The 14971-nt window shown below is 38.2% G+C and overlaps 2 protein-coding genes across 5 annotated transcripts in view; one reads left to right on the top strand and one right to left on the bottom strand.

Annotated features, from left to right (window-relative positions):
* Positions 1 to 1123: 1123 nt before the first annotated feature.
* Positions 1124 to 2933, bottom strand: LOC126366276 (pyridine nucleotide-disulfide oxidoreductase domain-containing protein 1). Its single transcript, XM_050009353.1, has one exon. The coding sequence runs from the start codon at positions 2731 to 2733 to the stop codon at positions 1309 to 1311; it is 1425 nt and encodes a 474-aa protein (XP_049865310.1). The 5' UTR covers positions 2734 to 2933; the 3' UTR covers positions 1124 to 1308.
* A 552-nt stretch (positions 2934 to 3485) lies between these two features.
* LOC126366205 (sorting nexin-25) overlaps positions 3486 to 14971 on the top strand; it is a 278282-nt gene continuing 266796 nt past the window's right edge. For all 4 annotated transcript variants that reach the window (XR_007566317.1, XR_007566318.1, XM_050009215.1 and 1 more), the window contains exons 1-8: positions 3486 to 4164; positions 4391 to 4698; positions 5450 to 5622; positions 6781 to 6967; positions 7790 to 8036; positions 9165 to 9374; positions 10748 to 10925; positions 11652 to 11812. Coding sequence is in view for 2 of the 4 variants with exons in the window: in XM_050009215.1 (XP_049865172.1) it covers positions 3925 to 4164; positions 4391 to 4698; positions 5450 to 5622; positions 6781 to 6967; positions 7790 to 8036; positions 9165 to 9374; positions 10748 to 10925; positions 11652 to 11812 (1704 nt within the window). In the remaining 2 variants the exon portion in view is untranslated. The remainder of the gene's footprint in view (positions 4165 to 4390; positions 4699 to 5449; positions 5623 to 6780; positions 6968 to 7789; positions 8037 to 9164; positions 9375 to 10747; positions 10926 to 11651; positions 11813 to 14971) is intronic.

Genomic DNA, 14971 nt, shown 5'->3' with positions numbered 1-14971 from the left:
TTTTTCTGACTTCTGTCAAAAATGCTCAATGTCAAATAGTGTTGTATAAAGTAGATTTTTATATATATTAAAAATCGATTAGATAAATTAAGTTGCATTCGATAACACGATTAGTCGATCGATTTACACTAAGCAGCCAGTGTTTATTTTGTTTGTCAATAGCATAAAATAATAATTGTAATAATAGCATAAAATAAATACTATCAAATCAATAGTCAAATTCCTAATGTGCCAAATATTAGTTAGCTTTAAGACAACACAATAAACGTAGTTGATTCTGTTTCATTTACTACGAGCTCGGCCTCACCTGTCTGTTTCTTTTTATATAGATAAGTGTTTTGTAATATTTTTTAGTAGTTTTATTTTATTTTTTTATTAGGTTTGCCAACAGACAGTTATTATTGTATGTCACAACATGACTAAATGTGAGCGCTATAAGCTTTACTTCCATCGATATACTTACCACATTTATGACAATAAATTTCATTTCATTTCAAAGACCAAGTATTAGTGTCCGATTGTGTTCTGTAGTCCGAGAATTAGATGATGAGAATTAGAAGTTAGTGATTATTTAGAAGATATGAATGCATGGGATTAACTGTCTGAGAACCGATATTAGGCAGCTAAATTACTCAATTGTATACCAATATTTTATGTTTATTTTTATTTTTTTTAAAGAACGTCTAGGGCCCTGTGCCGAGGTTTTTCTTGCAGCTTCTTTTCCCCGGCTATACAGGTTGTGAGAAGCTGCAGTAGTTTTAGGCGGATGAGACGTTCGTTATGTAAAATTGACGATTCAAAGTGTAACTATGTTACCTACTGAATAAAGATATTTTTGAATTTGAATGACGGATATGTAAAAAAATACTTCGTGGTAACGGCATAGAGCGATTCTTATGTGATCCGAGTCGAGATATCGGTAGAATGATTTTATGTAGGTCCGCCGTTTGTCTGCTCTGTAATTGTACCTATGGTATGGTAGCTTACGCACAATAGGTATCCGATATCCGTCATTCCCGAACTTATTTATTTTATTTTTTATTAACTTGGGTAGGAATAGTGAGTTCCGTAATAAATGTATTTGTTTGAGGAAGCCTGACAACTAATGGATTAAAACCATAAATAATTTATAATTATTGTATAATTCAAAATTTTAACATAATTCTCACATAAATTAATTACATAAATAAATGAATCATTTAACTGTAATGGTAACAACACTGTTTTTGAATTACTACTTAACGTCTAGTTTCATGATGGTAGGTATATAAAACATTATTTTAGTGTTATCCAATAACAAATTATATGTTAATCAAAATAATCATCAATATCAATATCTGGATTTAAAATATCATCACCAAATGGTGTCAAATCAATCTGATCTAATATTAAATTCTCACACATTTCCTCCAAATCAGTTTCCCCTATAAGTATTGCACCTTGCAAACGGCCATTCTGTAATACAAATTTTATGTATTCATGACGGGGTGTTGTGCGAAGTAAGATTTCATAAGCATTTCCCAAGCCTTGGCCATTGTATTTTCCTAATAATATCACTCTGTATCCGAAGAGGGTTGTGCAATGAGTAAAGAGTTCAAAGCAAAAGTCCTGTAGTACTTGCTCATTGGTTATCCGGGCATACATGGCTTTGGCTGCCATAGCAGCCATGTGGCGTGCTTGTGTCCACAACCTCAACTGGAACCAATGTGGGGAATGTCTCCAGGCAGCATGAGCAACATCTCCAGCAGCAAACACATCTCTGATGGAAGTTTCTTGATATTCATCTACAGCTAGTCCTCCATCTGGACCTGTTTTAGGTGCCTTATCCCATTTGAAGTTTACAGTAGGTTCTACTCCAGTAGCAGACACAACAAAGTCACAAGTTACTGTTCTACCATTAGAAAGTTCAACTTCTAAAGGGTATTCCTTATCTTTGACTTCTACTACAGATTTAATTTCAACTTTATATATGATTTCCAATTCTTGTTCACCACTTTCATTTCTTATGCTCTCTAGTTTTCTATACCAGTCAGGGCCCAGCGCTGCTGATTTTAAATCTTTATTTAGGGCAACTACAGTATCCTCCTCAGAAAAAACATGCCGTCTTAAAATTGTTTTCTTAGGATTCTCTTCTTCTGTAGGTTTGTTTTTGAAAGTATCTTGGAAAAATTCAGCTGCACCTGGGTCTAAGAATGTAGCTGAAATGTAGTCATCTCTTATCACCCAAACTTTCTGAATTCCATGAGTTGCATGAACAATTTCTGATGCAATACCACCATTTCCAACAATAACCATTTTTCTACCAGATTGCAATCTCTTTTGAAATTCCTGGACAGACTCTGTATCTCTTATACCCAAAATTCGTTTTGATTTCTTTGAATCTGATATAAGTTTTGGTATCCCACCAGTGCATACACAAATTACTTCATATTGCACAACAGTTCCACATTCGGTAGTGGCCAACTTATTTTTAGTATCTATATGCTTCAATGAATCATACACTATTTCCAGTTTCGGATGTATTTTCTTCAATGAATTGGCTTCGGTTTCATTGACATCAAATTTCACAATAGTTTTAGCATAGAAACTCACGTTGCTTACGTTTTTCACAAGTGATGACGCTGTAATGATTACAAGTGATGCTTCAGGATGAAGTATGGCAAGGGTTTCCACGCAAGTAACACCAGCAATTCCACCACCAACAACCAAGTATGTTGTTCTCAAGTTATCCATGTTGCTATAAGTATGTTGTTAACTTTACTATGATTAGTAAATATTCATTATCTTGTTTCACTTCACTACCACGCCTGAAAACACAATGCTATTAAAATAATCTAGCTACTAATCGTTGTTATCAGAAATCGCCGATATAAGTATTCAAACCAAATTCGTACTGTAGATTATTTTCACAAATCCACAACAAACGTGTACATTTGGTACATTTTGACAGAAAGGTTTTTTTTTTAAATTGTCAGATAGACCATTATTATTTATTGGTAAAGATAGCACAACATCTTTGAATCGATATAATTTTTGATCAGAGACGTTTTTTTTTTTTTTTTTTGGTTTGGTTTTCCCCGAAGGGTAAGGCAAAGGGAACTATGCCCATACAGCCATGTCTGACGTATTTTTTTTTCTTGATGATTAATGAAATGGTGAAAGGTGATGAATGATGATGATGAAACCTAAGCCCCCACCCTCGGAGTAGACTCCTACTCCGAACCCCAAACGAATTAACTCAAAAGTCCGCATAAACTTTTGAGCTATGAAGCGGCTTCCTAGCACGAAGCGAAAATAGGCAGATACACTTTGTTTATTGAATACTCCAATGTAATAACACTCGCGAATGTCTTCCGACTAACTTAATGCGATCATTAACCACAAAACACCACTTCGTATTAATTATTTAGATTATTCAATGAAGAAAGCAACTGTCCCGTTCCCGTTTCCCGCTAAAAAGCCCTTGATCAGAGACGAGTTTTATAAGATCGCTTAATCGAGATTCGTAGTTTTTATACGCTCATCTCTAGTAATGAACGTCAAGTACGTTCAAAAACCATTGCATAGAACTAAGCAACAGCTAAACACAAAATGTGCTCAGTAGGAGAAAGAGATGTCTTATGGTAGTTTCTAATGTCAGAAAGAGATAGCTTAGGTGCACACAGTTTTTCTAAAATGTTTTTTATAAGTGCCCACCAAGTGCCCACTATTTCAAACGTACTTTTATGGGCAATCAATCGAGGAGGACGGGATAAGAAAAAACTTGTAAATATTTATAAAAAATCATAATGATTCGTTTCAAACTAGTTTAAAATAAATTTGGAAAATATGTGATTACTTGCGACGTATCATGGAGTAAATTCCACTCCACATTGTTGCTACAGCTACACTGTTTAACGATACATTAATATTTTGTGGTCAAACATGGATAACAGGATAAAGTGGATAATATTAGGCTCAGTGCCTGTGTGTTTAGCCTTTATTTGGTATTTACCGTTTACATGGAGCTTGATTTATTTGGTAATATTTAGTGTCTTTCTAATAACAACAGTGTTTGCGTTAACACTTTGGAGCCATGTCGCCCTATCCTCTCCTCATCAAACTTCTTTGTTCTTGCTGGATAGAGTGGAAAAAGAAGCTCGTCAATTAGAGGAGGCTTTGAAGGTACGTACCATTGACGTAACGATGTATGTAGAAGCTGTTTGTATCATCTATTTAAATAGTTTTGGAAGTTTATTATTTTCGTCGAAACTTCGTTTTTTTCCATTTAAATAAAGTTAATAAACAAGATAAACATTTTTTATTGAGCACAAAGAAGTTACAGAAAATATTAAAAATAACAAACGTGAATGTAGAGAGGCGCTGCAATACTGTTTTTAAACATTTTTAGGAAGACCAAGGCACATGGCCCCATTCTACCAGGAAGACTCATTTACCGGTGATATTCGGGCGTACAGTGGACAGTCAGTTGCAGCTTTTGATTGACAACATCCTGAGAGACTTTGTGCTTCGATGGCTGAAGGAACTCTCGCATAAACCCGAACCTGTTGTGGATAAATTCAAGGAGCATGTCTGGGGTGCCATTCAGAACCTCTATGAGAGACTACTAAAAGTTGACGCTGAGAAGCTCTTAGCTAATGACATGATCACCAAAATTACTCAGCATTTTGAACGGATTAGAATTGCTCAAAGTTGTGCGTAAGTATCAGATGTGATGTATTCTCATAAGTCATAATATTGTATTAATGATGTCATTTTCATTGTTTTACTGTTTGTATAATACATTGTTCATACATGACTATATCTCAAAAGTATTTAATTTGTATACTAAAATAGTTACTCAATCTATTCATTTTTCCTCAACATTTGGGAACAATAAATTAATCTACTCTGTAAAGTATACCAACTAAGTTTTAAGCACAATTTTTTGTAGGAATCTATACTATAATTATCTTTCACTTAAATGACTAGAATTTAATTAAATTATTGGATGTATATACCATTTAATTTTTTAGTTATATACCTACCTATCTTTTTAGTTGATTTGACATTATGGTTTCTTTAATGTGATAGCGGCGCGCGCGTTCAAGGCCTCTATTCTTGCGTACAAAAAGTATGAGTGAGACGCAGCATAAAATAAGAAGTTGTGCGATGATGGTGCGGCCGAAGCGCGCTCTTTGTCTGGCTTGCACGTAGGCTTCGTTCAGAAGCACGCGGGGATCAGGCGGTGCGGCACGCAGGGCGTGCAATTCAGTAACATAGTGGTTCTTGGAGCATCACACGTCGCGTCGCTCGCTGCGTCACGCGCCGTATATGACGCTACAAAAACGCTTCTCCATGAACGCTCAGTACATCGTTATACGTTTGTTTTTCCGGCGGCCCGCTCCACGCTCCGCGCGTCTTTGTACGCGGCTTTAGGCGTGAATAAGAAATAATATGTACATTCCAGATTGGAACTAAACCAGCCCCCAGTATTCGCGTTGGCTCCCCACCTGATGTCCTGTGAGACGGAGCTGCACTACCTGCGGCAGATCAGCGAGCTCATCATCATGTTCCTGATGCCGCGCTGCTATTCGCTGACCCCCGCCTCGCATCTCATGAGGGAGATCTTGTCTTGTAAAGGTAATATACTGGATGTCTATTCACAATTTCAAAGAGCCCCTTGAGCACCACCCAAAAGTCTAGTCACATACACACAACAGGTATGTGGATTATCAAAAGTCCCTACAATTTGTCTTCTGATTACTTATGGCTCTGCCATATGTATGAAATCACTACAATGACATAGGTGATAATGAAAGTACCTAATCAACTTCAAATAGTTTCAATAAACCAAAAAACTAACTACCTGCTTAGTTGACTGTTTTTAGGGTTCTAAACCTCAAAAAGACAAACGGAACCCTTACAGGATCACTTTGTGGTTCGTCTATCTGTCAAGGCCCTTTTTTCGGGAACGCATGGAGGTATCAAGTTGAAATTAACATCTAATACTAATGTCTGCGGTTCCTTGACGCTGTAAAAAAGTCAAGTTTCTAAGTCAACGCGATCTAAAGATACGGCCATTTTTAGTCTTATTTTCATACATTTCGTAGGGGTATCAAAACCTACGGGATAGGTATCTACCTCCCATTGTACTAGAATTATGAAATGTGGCAAAAGGAAGGGTAAGCCCAGCACATAAAGGAAACGTCAAAAAGACAAACGGAACCCTTATAGGATCACTATTCAAGTTTAAGTTTATTTATTTCTGAACAATTATTGTTCGTCTATAGCGCTAATTACACTTGTCAATCCATCGTGCCCGATGCGTCAAGGTCACGGGCTTGCCGATCGGGACCGTGTAGTCTAATAAGCAAATTGGTGGGGCGTAACCATGGTAACCACGATCTTGAGCTAGTAAAATATCGTCGATTATCCCAATCTCGATGTGACCTTGACGCATCGGTCTGGATGGATTTTTTCAACGGCATAAAAATACGTTTTGGGGTCATCAAATGAAACAATCTTTATTCAAAAACTGACATTTCAATTACCATGAAACAAAACACAGTCTGTCTAACAGAAAACGTGGATACTTAGTTTTTCTTTATTTATATCAAATTTTTATTGAGACTCTTGGTGGTTATGCCAGCCTCATAGTTTACAGCGTTTAATGATGATCAAATCATCACTTTACAAAAGAACACCATTACAGCACTACACCATGCTGTTCAGGGATTGTTATTCCTAAGAGACACAGAGATAAAACCTTTTTGACTTTTTTCCCGACTATCCTTACAGTGCTCCAACCAGCGATAGACTTAGTAACAGAGCCAGACTACATCAACCAGAAGATCATCCAATACTTGGAGGCGCAGAAGGAAGTAGATGCGATGCACGTTCGGACCCACGAGTACGCGAAGACGTTCGAGGATTACATTCGACTTATCAACAGCTGTAACAATGTCGACACGCTGAAACGGTTACGGTCAGTAAACATCCGACACTTTCACATATTTGAAGTCTGACTAGTCGAAAACCAGTTAAGAATTTTAAGATATTTTGTACGTAACATCGTCGGTCCCGGCTGTTGACATATTATGAATAAAAAGTGTGGATTGGGTGTGGTGGATGTGTGTGAAGGTGTGAGATACTGACCAGGGATGAACAGAATAATAATACATGTTACGACCACATCAAATCGTTTTAAGTCATGGTTGCCCAGTTGGTAGAACGCTTGCGTTTCACTTTGAGGTCGCAGGTTCGAATCCAGCACAGGCCTTAACCAATGATTGTCGAATTCATGTTTGGATCTTAAATGATTATCACTTGCTCAGCGGCGAAGGAACACATTGTGAGGAAACCCACATTACCGAGAAACATACATTACATTACATTTTCGGACGCATGTGACCTAACCTGTATTGGGCTGGTTTTCCCTTTGCGGGTTGGAAGGTCAGACAGGCAGTTGCTTCTATAAAAAACCGGATCTGTCAAATCGTCAGGTTAGGTAAGCGGACCCTGTGAAAAACGGGATAATGCTAAGGGGGATGATGAATAGCAATCAAATCAAGGAACACGATGTTGTCAATGATTATAAAATTTCTATCTTTATGATGTTTCGAATTCAAACCACAAATCCTTAAACTTGACATTTGAAAAAATAAAATATTCCATAACCAATCAATACACGTATAATTTTTACGTAAACGTACAAATCATTGAATATTCCTTATTGAAGACAATCACGCGATGTCGTGATTCCATAGTCCATTGAAACCATTTCGTAGCAATGAAATTCTAATTTCAGATATGACATAGTGACTCAGATTATGCAGGCCACCACACTTCAGAATATGAAACGGGCGAAAGGGATTGATATAGACGCGGTAGAGAAGACAGGGATGCAGCATAATATTAGTAGACAGCAGATAGCTGATGCTAAGAAGTTGAAGAAGTATATTGCTCAGCTGACGATTGCTAAGGCGGAGTGTGAAGCGGCGTTGAGGAAGTTAGGTTGGGACGGCGCGTTCCCGACTGTCGAGTCTAATAGCAAGGTATATATGCCCTCTTTTCTAGACAACTTTGACTCACTGCTGTGCAAAGTGCTCTATCTTTTCTTCCACTTTCAGTTCTTTCTCCAGGGAGATGTTTTGCATGTCCCCTTCAAATGCATCTTGCTACTTTAAGTACTATGTAATAATGTGACTACAAGTTCTCTTCTCTTGAAGACTATCTAGTCTTCTCATAGCCACGTCCTGCCTGCACTGTTAGGCTACCGGTTACCAGGGGGTTAAAAAGGCCACATCAAAGCAATTTACCTAAAAGAACAAATTCCCTATTCAACATTAGTGTCCATTGCGCACTTACTTTTATATGTGCCTATGTCAAATTGCAATATTACTTTTTAGGTGCATTTCGACCTCCGTGGTCCAGTGGTTGAGCGCTGGGCTCACGATCCGGAGGTCCTGGGTTCGATTCCCGGTGGGGACATATCACAAAAATTACTTTGTGGTCCCTAGTTTGGTTAGGACATTACAGGCTGATCACCTGATTGTCCGAAAGTAATATGATCCGTGCTTCGTAAGGCACGTTAAGCCGTTGGTCCCGGTTACTACTCACTGATGTAAGTAAGTAGTCGTTACATGCGCCATGTCAGGGGCCTTTGGCGGCTCAATAGTAACCCTGACACCAGGGTTTATGGGGTTGGTAGTCCACCTTACAACCCACACGATAGAAAGAAATGAATTTCTTCCATGTGGCCTTTTGAACCTCCCAGCTCGGCTGTGTCATTTTGCCAGTTTATCTGGAACTGAGTTAGAAGTAATCGACGTCGAAGTCTTAAGTAGTAATTCTAGTCAAACAAGTTTAAAATAAGTTCTTTTTTTAAGTTCTTTATTCACATATTATAATCAGTACATGTCGCGACATTGTCAGCGAAATAACAATCTTAGATTGAATAACATTTCATCGGCGGCTATTGCCTTTTAGAAACGATACAAGAAGAAAAAAATATTGTATTTGTATATACTATCAAATGTTTATAAAACAAACCTTAAGTATAACTATGCTAACTTTGGAAAGTTACATTTACAATACTTCAATAAAAAAAAAGTACTGGGATAGCTCCTATGTAACAAGGTGAAACAGGTTCCATAGTCAGTCATAAAAAGTTTCGTTTTCAGACTCTACCTCTTCACAAGGTAATGGAGAGTGTGACTGGCCGGCGTTACCTATCGATGTTCTTGGAGACGCTGTGTTCACCTGGTCTTGTGGGGTTCTGGACGGCTGTGGAGGAGCTCCGACACAGTCCCCGAAGCAGCTGGCACCAGCTCGGGGCCGAGATATTCTACACATACATACGGTCGCCCAGCGCAGAGATAAAAGTCGATAAGGTAATATCATAGACCTCTTATAACAATCAGTCTTTGTAAAAAAAGTGCCCGCGACGTTTCGTCACATTTGTCACAAGCCACGGCGTCTTATGACAACCGATATTTATTTCAACAGCCACAACATCTTAATTTCAGGGAACGAACTTATACTATCTACATAATGTATACGAATTTACAACACGGTTCGGACACTTTTTTAGATTAACTCCTTAGCGAATGTGAGGTCGTCTGTCATCTCACACATATTTATGTGGGGAAACCTTCTGGGGCTTCAGCCCCTTAAGGTGGCACTCCTCGCCTTCCGCGACTACGGAAGGGTCCCTTGGTGTTGGCCCCGCCTTCGCGGTCTAGCCCACCGGGTGAGACCCCGTTGGGGGAGGCCCAGTGAGCCGCCTGCGTTTAGGCGCGGGCTGGTCTTCTTCTACTGTGTCTTCAGGTTTCTTCTGTTGCCCTGGCTCCCTCTTCCCGGGCGAGAGGAGGTCCCTCGGGTAACGATGGGGGCGCTTCCTTCTCGGAGGAGGCGCGGTGGGGTCATCAGGCGGCCTGGTGTGGTGCGGTGCGATTGCTGTCAAGTGCTCCCAGGAGGAGAGTGCGGTCGAACATGCTTTCCGCTAGTCCTTTTACGAACTCGTCGATTCCCTTCCAGCTCAGGTCCCGGTATATCGTCGAGTTTCTAAGGTAGCGGATGGCTCCCACCGCTGTTCGAAGGCTCAGGTTCTCCTAGGCTCTGATCTTCTTTCTTTCGCGTTCGGCCGTGAGGCCGTACCACGCCGGCGCTGCGTACGTTAGCCGCGACCTAACGTACGCTTTGTATATCATTAGCTTGGCTCTGAGCTTAGCGAATGTGAGTATTTGTAGCTTTGTGTATATACTATACACCCCCTCCCCCCTCTTACCTTCGTGTATACAGGCGAGCCTCTATGATGATTCTTAACACCTCTTACTAGTCCACGAAAAAAGCCTACGGAACTACTTGACAAGTCGGAATGATACTGCGCGGTATCAGCAATATTAGCGCCGCGGCCGCAACTTATACACACATTCACCACTTGTTTATTATTTTTATTAAGGCGGTAAATGAGATTTATAAGAGGTGATTGGACACTTAATAAGACACGACGAATTTATTAAAAACATCATAGAATGGAAGCTACAAGGAAAGAGAGGAAAGGGAAGACCAAAAAGAGCTTACATGGAATAGATTAAAGAGAAGGCGAACGTCGTGTCTTATAAGGAGGTGAAGGAATTGGTCTTTGATAGACAAGAATGGAGAATGCTACACCGACAAGAGCGTGGCTTTTAAATTAGTGATGATGAAATGTTTTATAGATGATTTTATGTATCGGTGAATGATTTGTACATTATTGTTACAGGACACCAGAAAAAGAATGGAAGCATTCCTCCTAGGCGATAAAGGGCCAGAAGTGTTTTATGAAGTCCAAGAGACGGTGGTGGACACGATACAAGAGAAATATTACCATTCCTTCCTCATGAGCGAACAGTACACTGCTTTAATAGCAGAACTCGCCACAGAAGAGGCTAATAGCAAAGGTGAGTGAACTTTTATTGTAAGCTTCATTTAGGATCGTCTGACATCCGTCCATCGGAAGACGAACTAAGTACACACGCCTCACCGAGCTTTCTATTGGACCCAAAATCACTTTGTGATCCCTAATTTGGTTAGGACATTACAGACTGATTACCTGATTGTCCGAAAGTAAGATGATCCGTGCTTCGGATGTTTTCCTTCACCGCTGACCACGTAGTAATCATTTATGATCCAAACATGAATTCGATGCTGGGATTCGAACTTGCGATCTTAAAGTGAGAGTCAAGCGTTCTACAAACTGGGCTTTCACGGCTCTTGATTGCGCATTCACTTTTATCATGTCAAATTGCAATGTTGCTTTTTACCGACTTCAAAAAAGGTTCAAAGGAGGTTCTCAATTCGACCGTATATTTTTTTTATGTTTGTTCGCGGATAACTTCGTCGTTAACGAACCAATTTTTTTAGACGAATTGTTGCAATATGGACTTTTTAGGCTTCGTGGTTTTCCTGACATACATGATTATTATAATTACATTATTAATTAAGGTTTACGATCTACTCTGAACCGGCGTGCGTGTATGAAGCGATTGATGAATGTGGAGGAAGCAAGAGAAGTGTGTCAGGATCGAAGCAAATGGAATTCTATAGTCTCTGCTTACCCCGGTGGGAAATAGGCGTGAGTTTATGTATGTATGTATGTACATTATTAACTCTTGGTATTATTTCAGAGCAAATTAACGACAGGTCGCCGATAGAAGACCGGCAGCTGTCCAACGAGTCTGCGTCATCAGCAGAGAGCGCTGGCGGGGCTTTACACCTCGCTGACCACTCCACCTACGCGAGGAGGAAGCTCGACCAGCTCCAGGAGAGACACAATAACAAGATCCAGGTACCATGGCTTCACGGCTCTCTTACACTTTCAAGGACAGAAAGTCTAATGACGTTCCGATTCCATCTGTCGAGTATGTAGGTATGTATTAAAACACCAGTGCTAGGATGACGACTGATTTATTCCACACAAGTAACTACCGACAATCATATTATTTACAAATACCCACAACCCCCTTTATAAATTAAAATTAAATTAACAGAGCTTAATGTATAACATGCTTTTTTTTTTTTATTGTTGACTTTCCTTTATATAATTTTAAAGTTTAATATCAATAAATCATCACAAAATCAATATATTATTAGACCGATAGGTACCTGAAACCTTATACATTTTATAAGGAGGTACATGTATTATATTTTATAATATTGCATGAATCTGGTTATGAATTTATTCTTTACTGATACTGGAAAAGTATTGTTAAGATACTTTTATAATTAAAGTGTTAAACTTATATCTAGTTAATCAAATAGTAATCATTCAATGATACTATCGGTATGTTGTTTTTTTTTATGATTCATATTTGTTATATTTAAACAATACATACTACATCTACATAGTATATGTAAATTTCATGTAGGATACATAATCTACTTTTTTATCCACTGCTAATTAAGTGATTATAGTTTTATTTTTTATCTGTTCTGTAGATGGCTAATAAATAATTACTCTTTGAACAAAATACATTTTAAATTAATTTCCTATATTTAAAAAAAACAACAAATCAACTTCAACTTTAGTGTACATCTTAAAGGTAAGTACCTACGTAATTCTTATTTTATATGTATAATATATATCATTTTAATTTGTTCCATTTATTTTGTAAATATATATATATATATTTTTACTATTTGTTACTTACACCTTAATTTATTTCATGTTTCTACTAATAACATTGTTTTCTTTTGCAGACTCAAAACGCCGAATAGCCCCACCGATCAGGTTGTCTCAGTGTCCTGCCAGAACGTGAAAATTGAGGTTGAGATACACTTGACAATGGTATATTATTATTATTACTACCGGATGGAGATTGTAAACGACCACCGGTACTGTATGTTGGTTCCTCATCCGGGACAGTGATATCATCGTATGGCAATACATTATCTCTTTCTGTACAATTTTGTTTATTTATATATTGTCCCCTATCAATATTAAGATGTCTACGATTTCGAACTAGTGTTCCACCGTCCACTAGCTTCACCAAATATGAACGTTTTCCGACCAGTCCATTTACTATCGCCCTTACCCACTGCTTATTTACTCTGACTCGCACTTGTTGACCTATACTTAGAGGCAGCATATCCATTGCTCCTTTATCATAATATTTCTTCTGTTTTTGCTGGCGATTATCTAAATGTAATCTTATATTTTTGTGAATTTTAGGTTTTAACATTTTTGGATTACAAGGTATTATAGTTCTCATTTTTCTATTATTCAACAACTCTGCAGGAGAAGGTATATCCCTGCTGATAGGTGTATTTTCGTATAACAGCAACGCTAGTCTGAAGTCAGTATTATCATGTTGTGTCTTTTTCATTATATTTTTAATAGTTTGAATCGCCCTCTCAACTTGTCCGTTTGATTGCGCGTATCGCGGTGATGACGTAACATGCATAAAGTTCCACTGTTTTGAGAATTGTTTAAAATGTTCAGAACAATATTCCGGGCCGTTATCTGACATTACTATGTCTGGAATGCCTTGTCTTGAAAATATGACTTTCATCTGATCAATGACGTCTTCACTACGTAAAGAATGCAGTTTTACAACTTCGATAAATTTGCTGTAGTAGTCTATTACTATTAAATACTTTTCGCCTTTGTAATGAAAAGTATCTGTACCAACCTTCGACCATGCTCTGTTTGGTATATCATGTGGAATCATTTTCTCCTTTGCGTTCGCATTTTTAAAAGTTATGCACGCTTGGCACTTACTTATGTAATCTTCTAATTGACTATTAATATTTGGCCAAAACATGCATTCTCTCACTCGTAACTTACACTTTTCTAAACCCAAATGTCCTACATGTACTTTCTTCAGCATTTCAGAACGCATTGCTTTTGGAATAACAACTCGACTACCTCTCCATACTAAGCCATATGATTTAGTTAGCTCATCTTTATATGACCAATAGGCAGTCACCTCATCTGGTAATAAATTTTTATGTTCGGGCCATCCCTTATCTATGTATGTTATAACCATCTGAAGTTGATTATCATTCTGCGTACACTTTTGTAAATGTACAAAGTGTGTATCAGTGAGAGGATTGCACGTAGTAACAGCACACACTTGCGCCAGCGCATCGAAGTGATCACGCGTCTCGGGATCGCGATAACAAACCGGTTCCGGGGCCCTTGATAGCGCGTCCGCAATAAACAAATACTTGCCCGGCTTGTATACTAATTTAAATGAGTAAAGCTGTAATCGTAATAGCATCCTTTGTAATCTAGCTGGTGCACAGGCTATAGGTTTACTAATAATATTTATTAGTGGTTTATGATCTGTTTCTATGATGACATCTGATTTGCCATAAATGTAAGAATAAAACTTTTCGCATGCGAATACACAGGCCAATAACTCCTTTTCTATTTGCGCGTAGTTTTGTTCTGCATTTGTCAGTGACCTTGACGCGTAGCTGACGGGTAAATTATCCTGCAGTAAACATGCACCCAATCCATTTTTACTGGCATCGACCGACAGTACTACCGGTTTTTCTACAACATAATATTGTAATACTGGTACTGTTGTAAGACATTTTTGTAAATTTTCGAATGATTTCTGATGGTCTGCTGTCCAATGCCATTCTACGTCCTTTTTTATTAAGTCTCTTAATGTGTGCGTTTTCTCTGCTAAATTAGGCACAAACCTACCAACATAATTAACAAGACCTAGGAATCTTTCTAATTCTTTGCTGGATTCTGGAACCTTCATATTTTTTATAGCTGATGTGTGTGACTCATCTGGATAAATCCCATTCTGTGTAATTTTATGACCAAGGTACTTAATTTCTTTCAATGCAAACTTGCATTTTTCTTTATTTAATTTCAAATTTTTTGTTCTACATCGGTCCAAAACTCTTTTTAGTCTGTAATCATGTTCCTGTTTTGTTTTCCCATACACCAACAAGTCATCTACAAACAAACATACTCCTTCCAAATCAT

Source organism: Pectinophora gossypiella, chromosome 4 (genome assembly GCF_024362695.1).
Source record: "Pectinophora gossypiella chromosome 4, ilPecGoss1.1, whole genome shotgun sequence".
NCBI classification, from domain to species: domain Eukaryota; kingdom Metazoa; phylum Arthropoda; class Insecta; order Lepidoptera; family Gelechiidae; genus Pectinophora; species Pectinophora gossypiella.
This window is presented reverse-complemented; position numbering and strand designations above follow the sequence as displayed.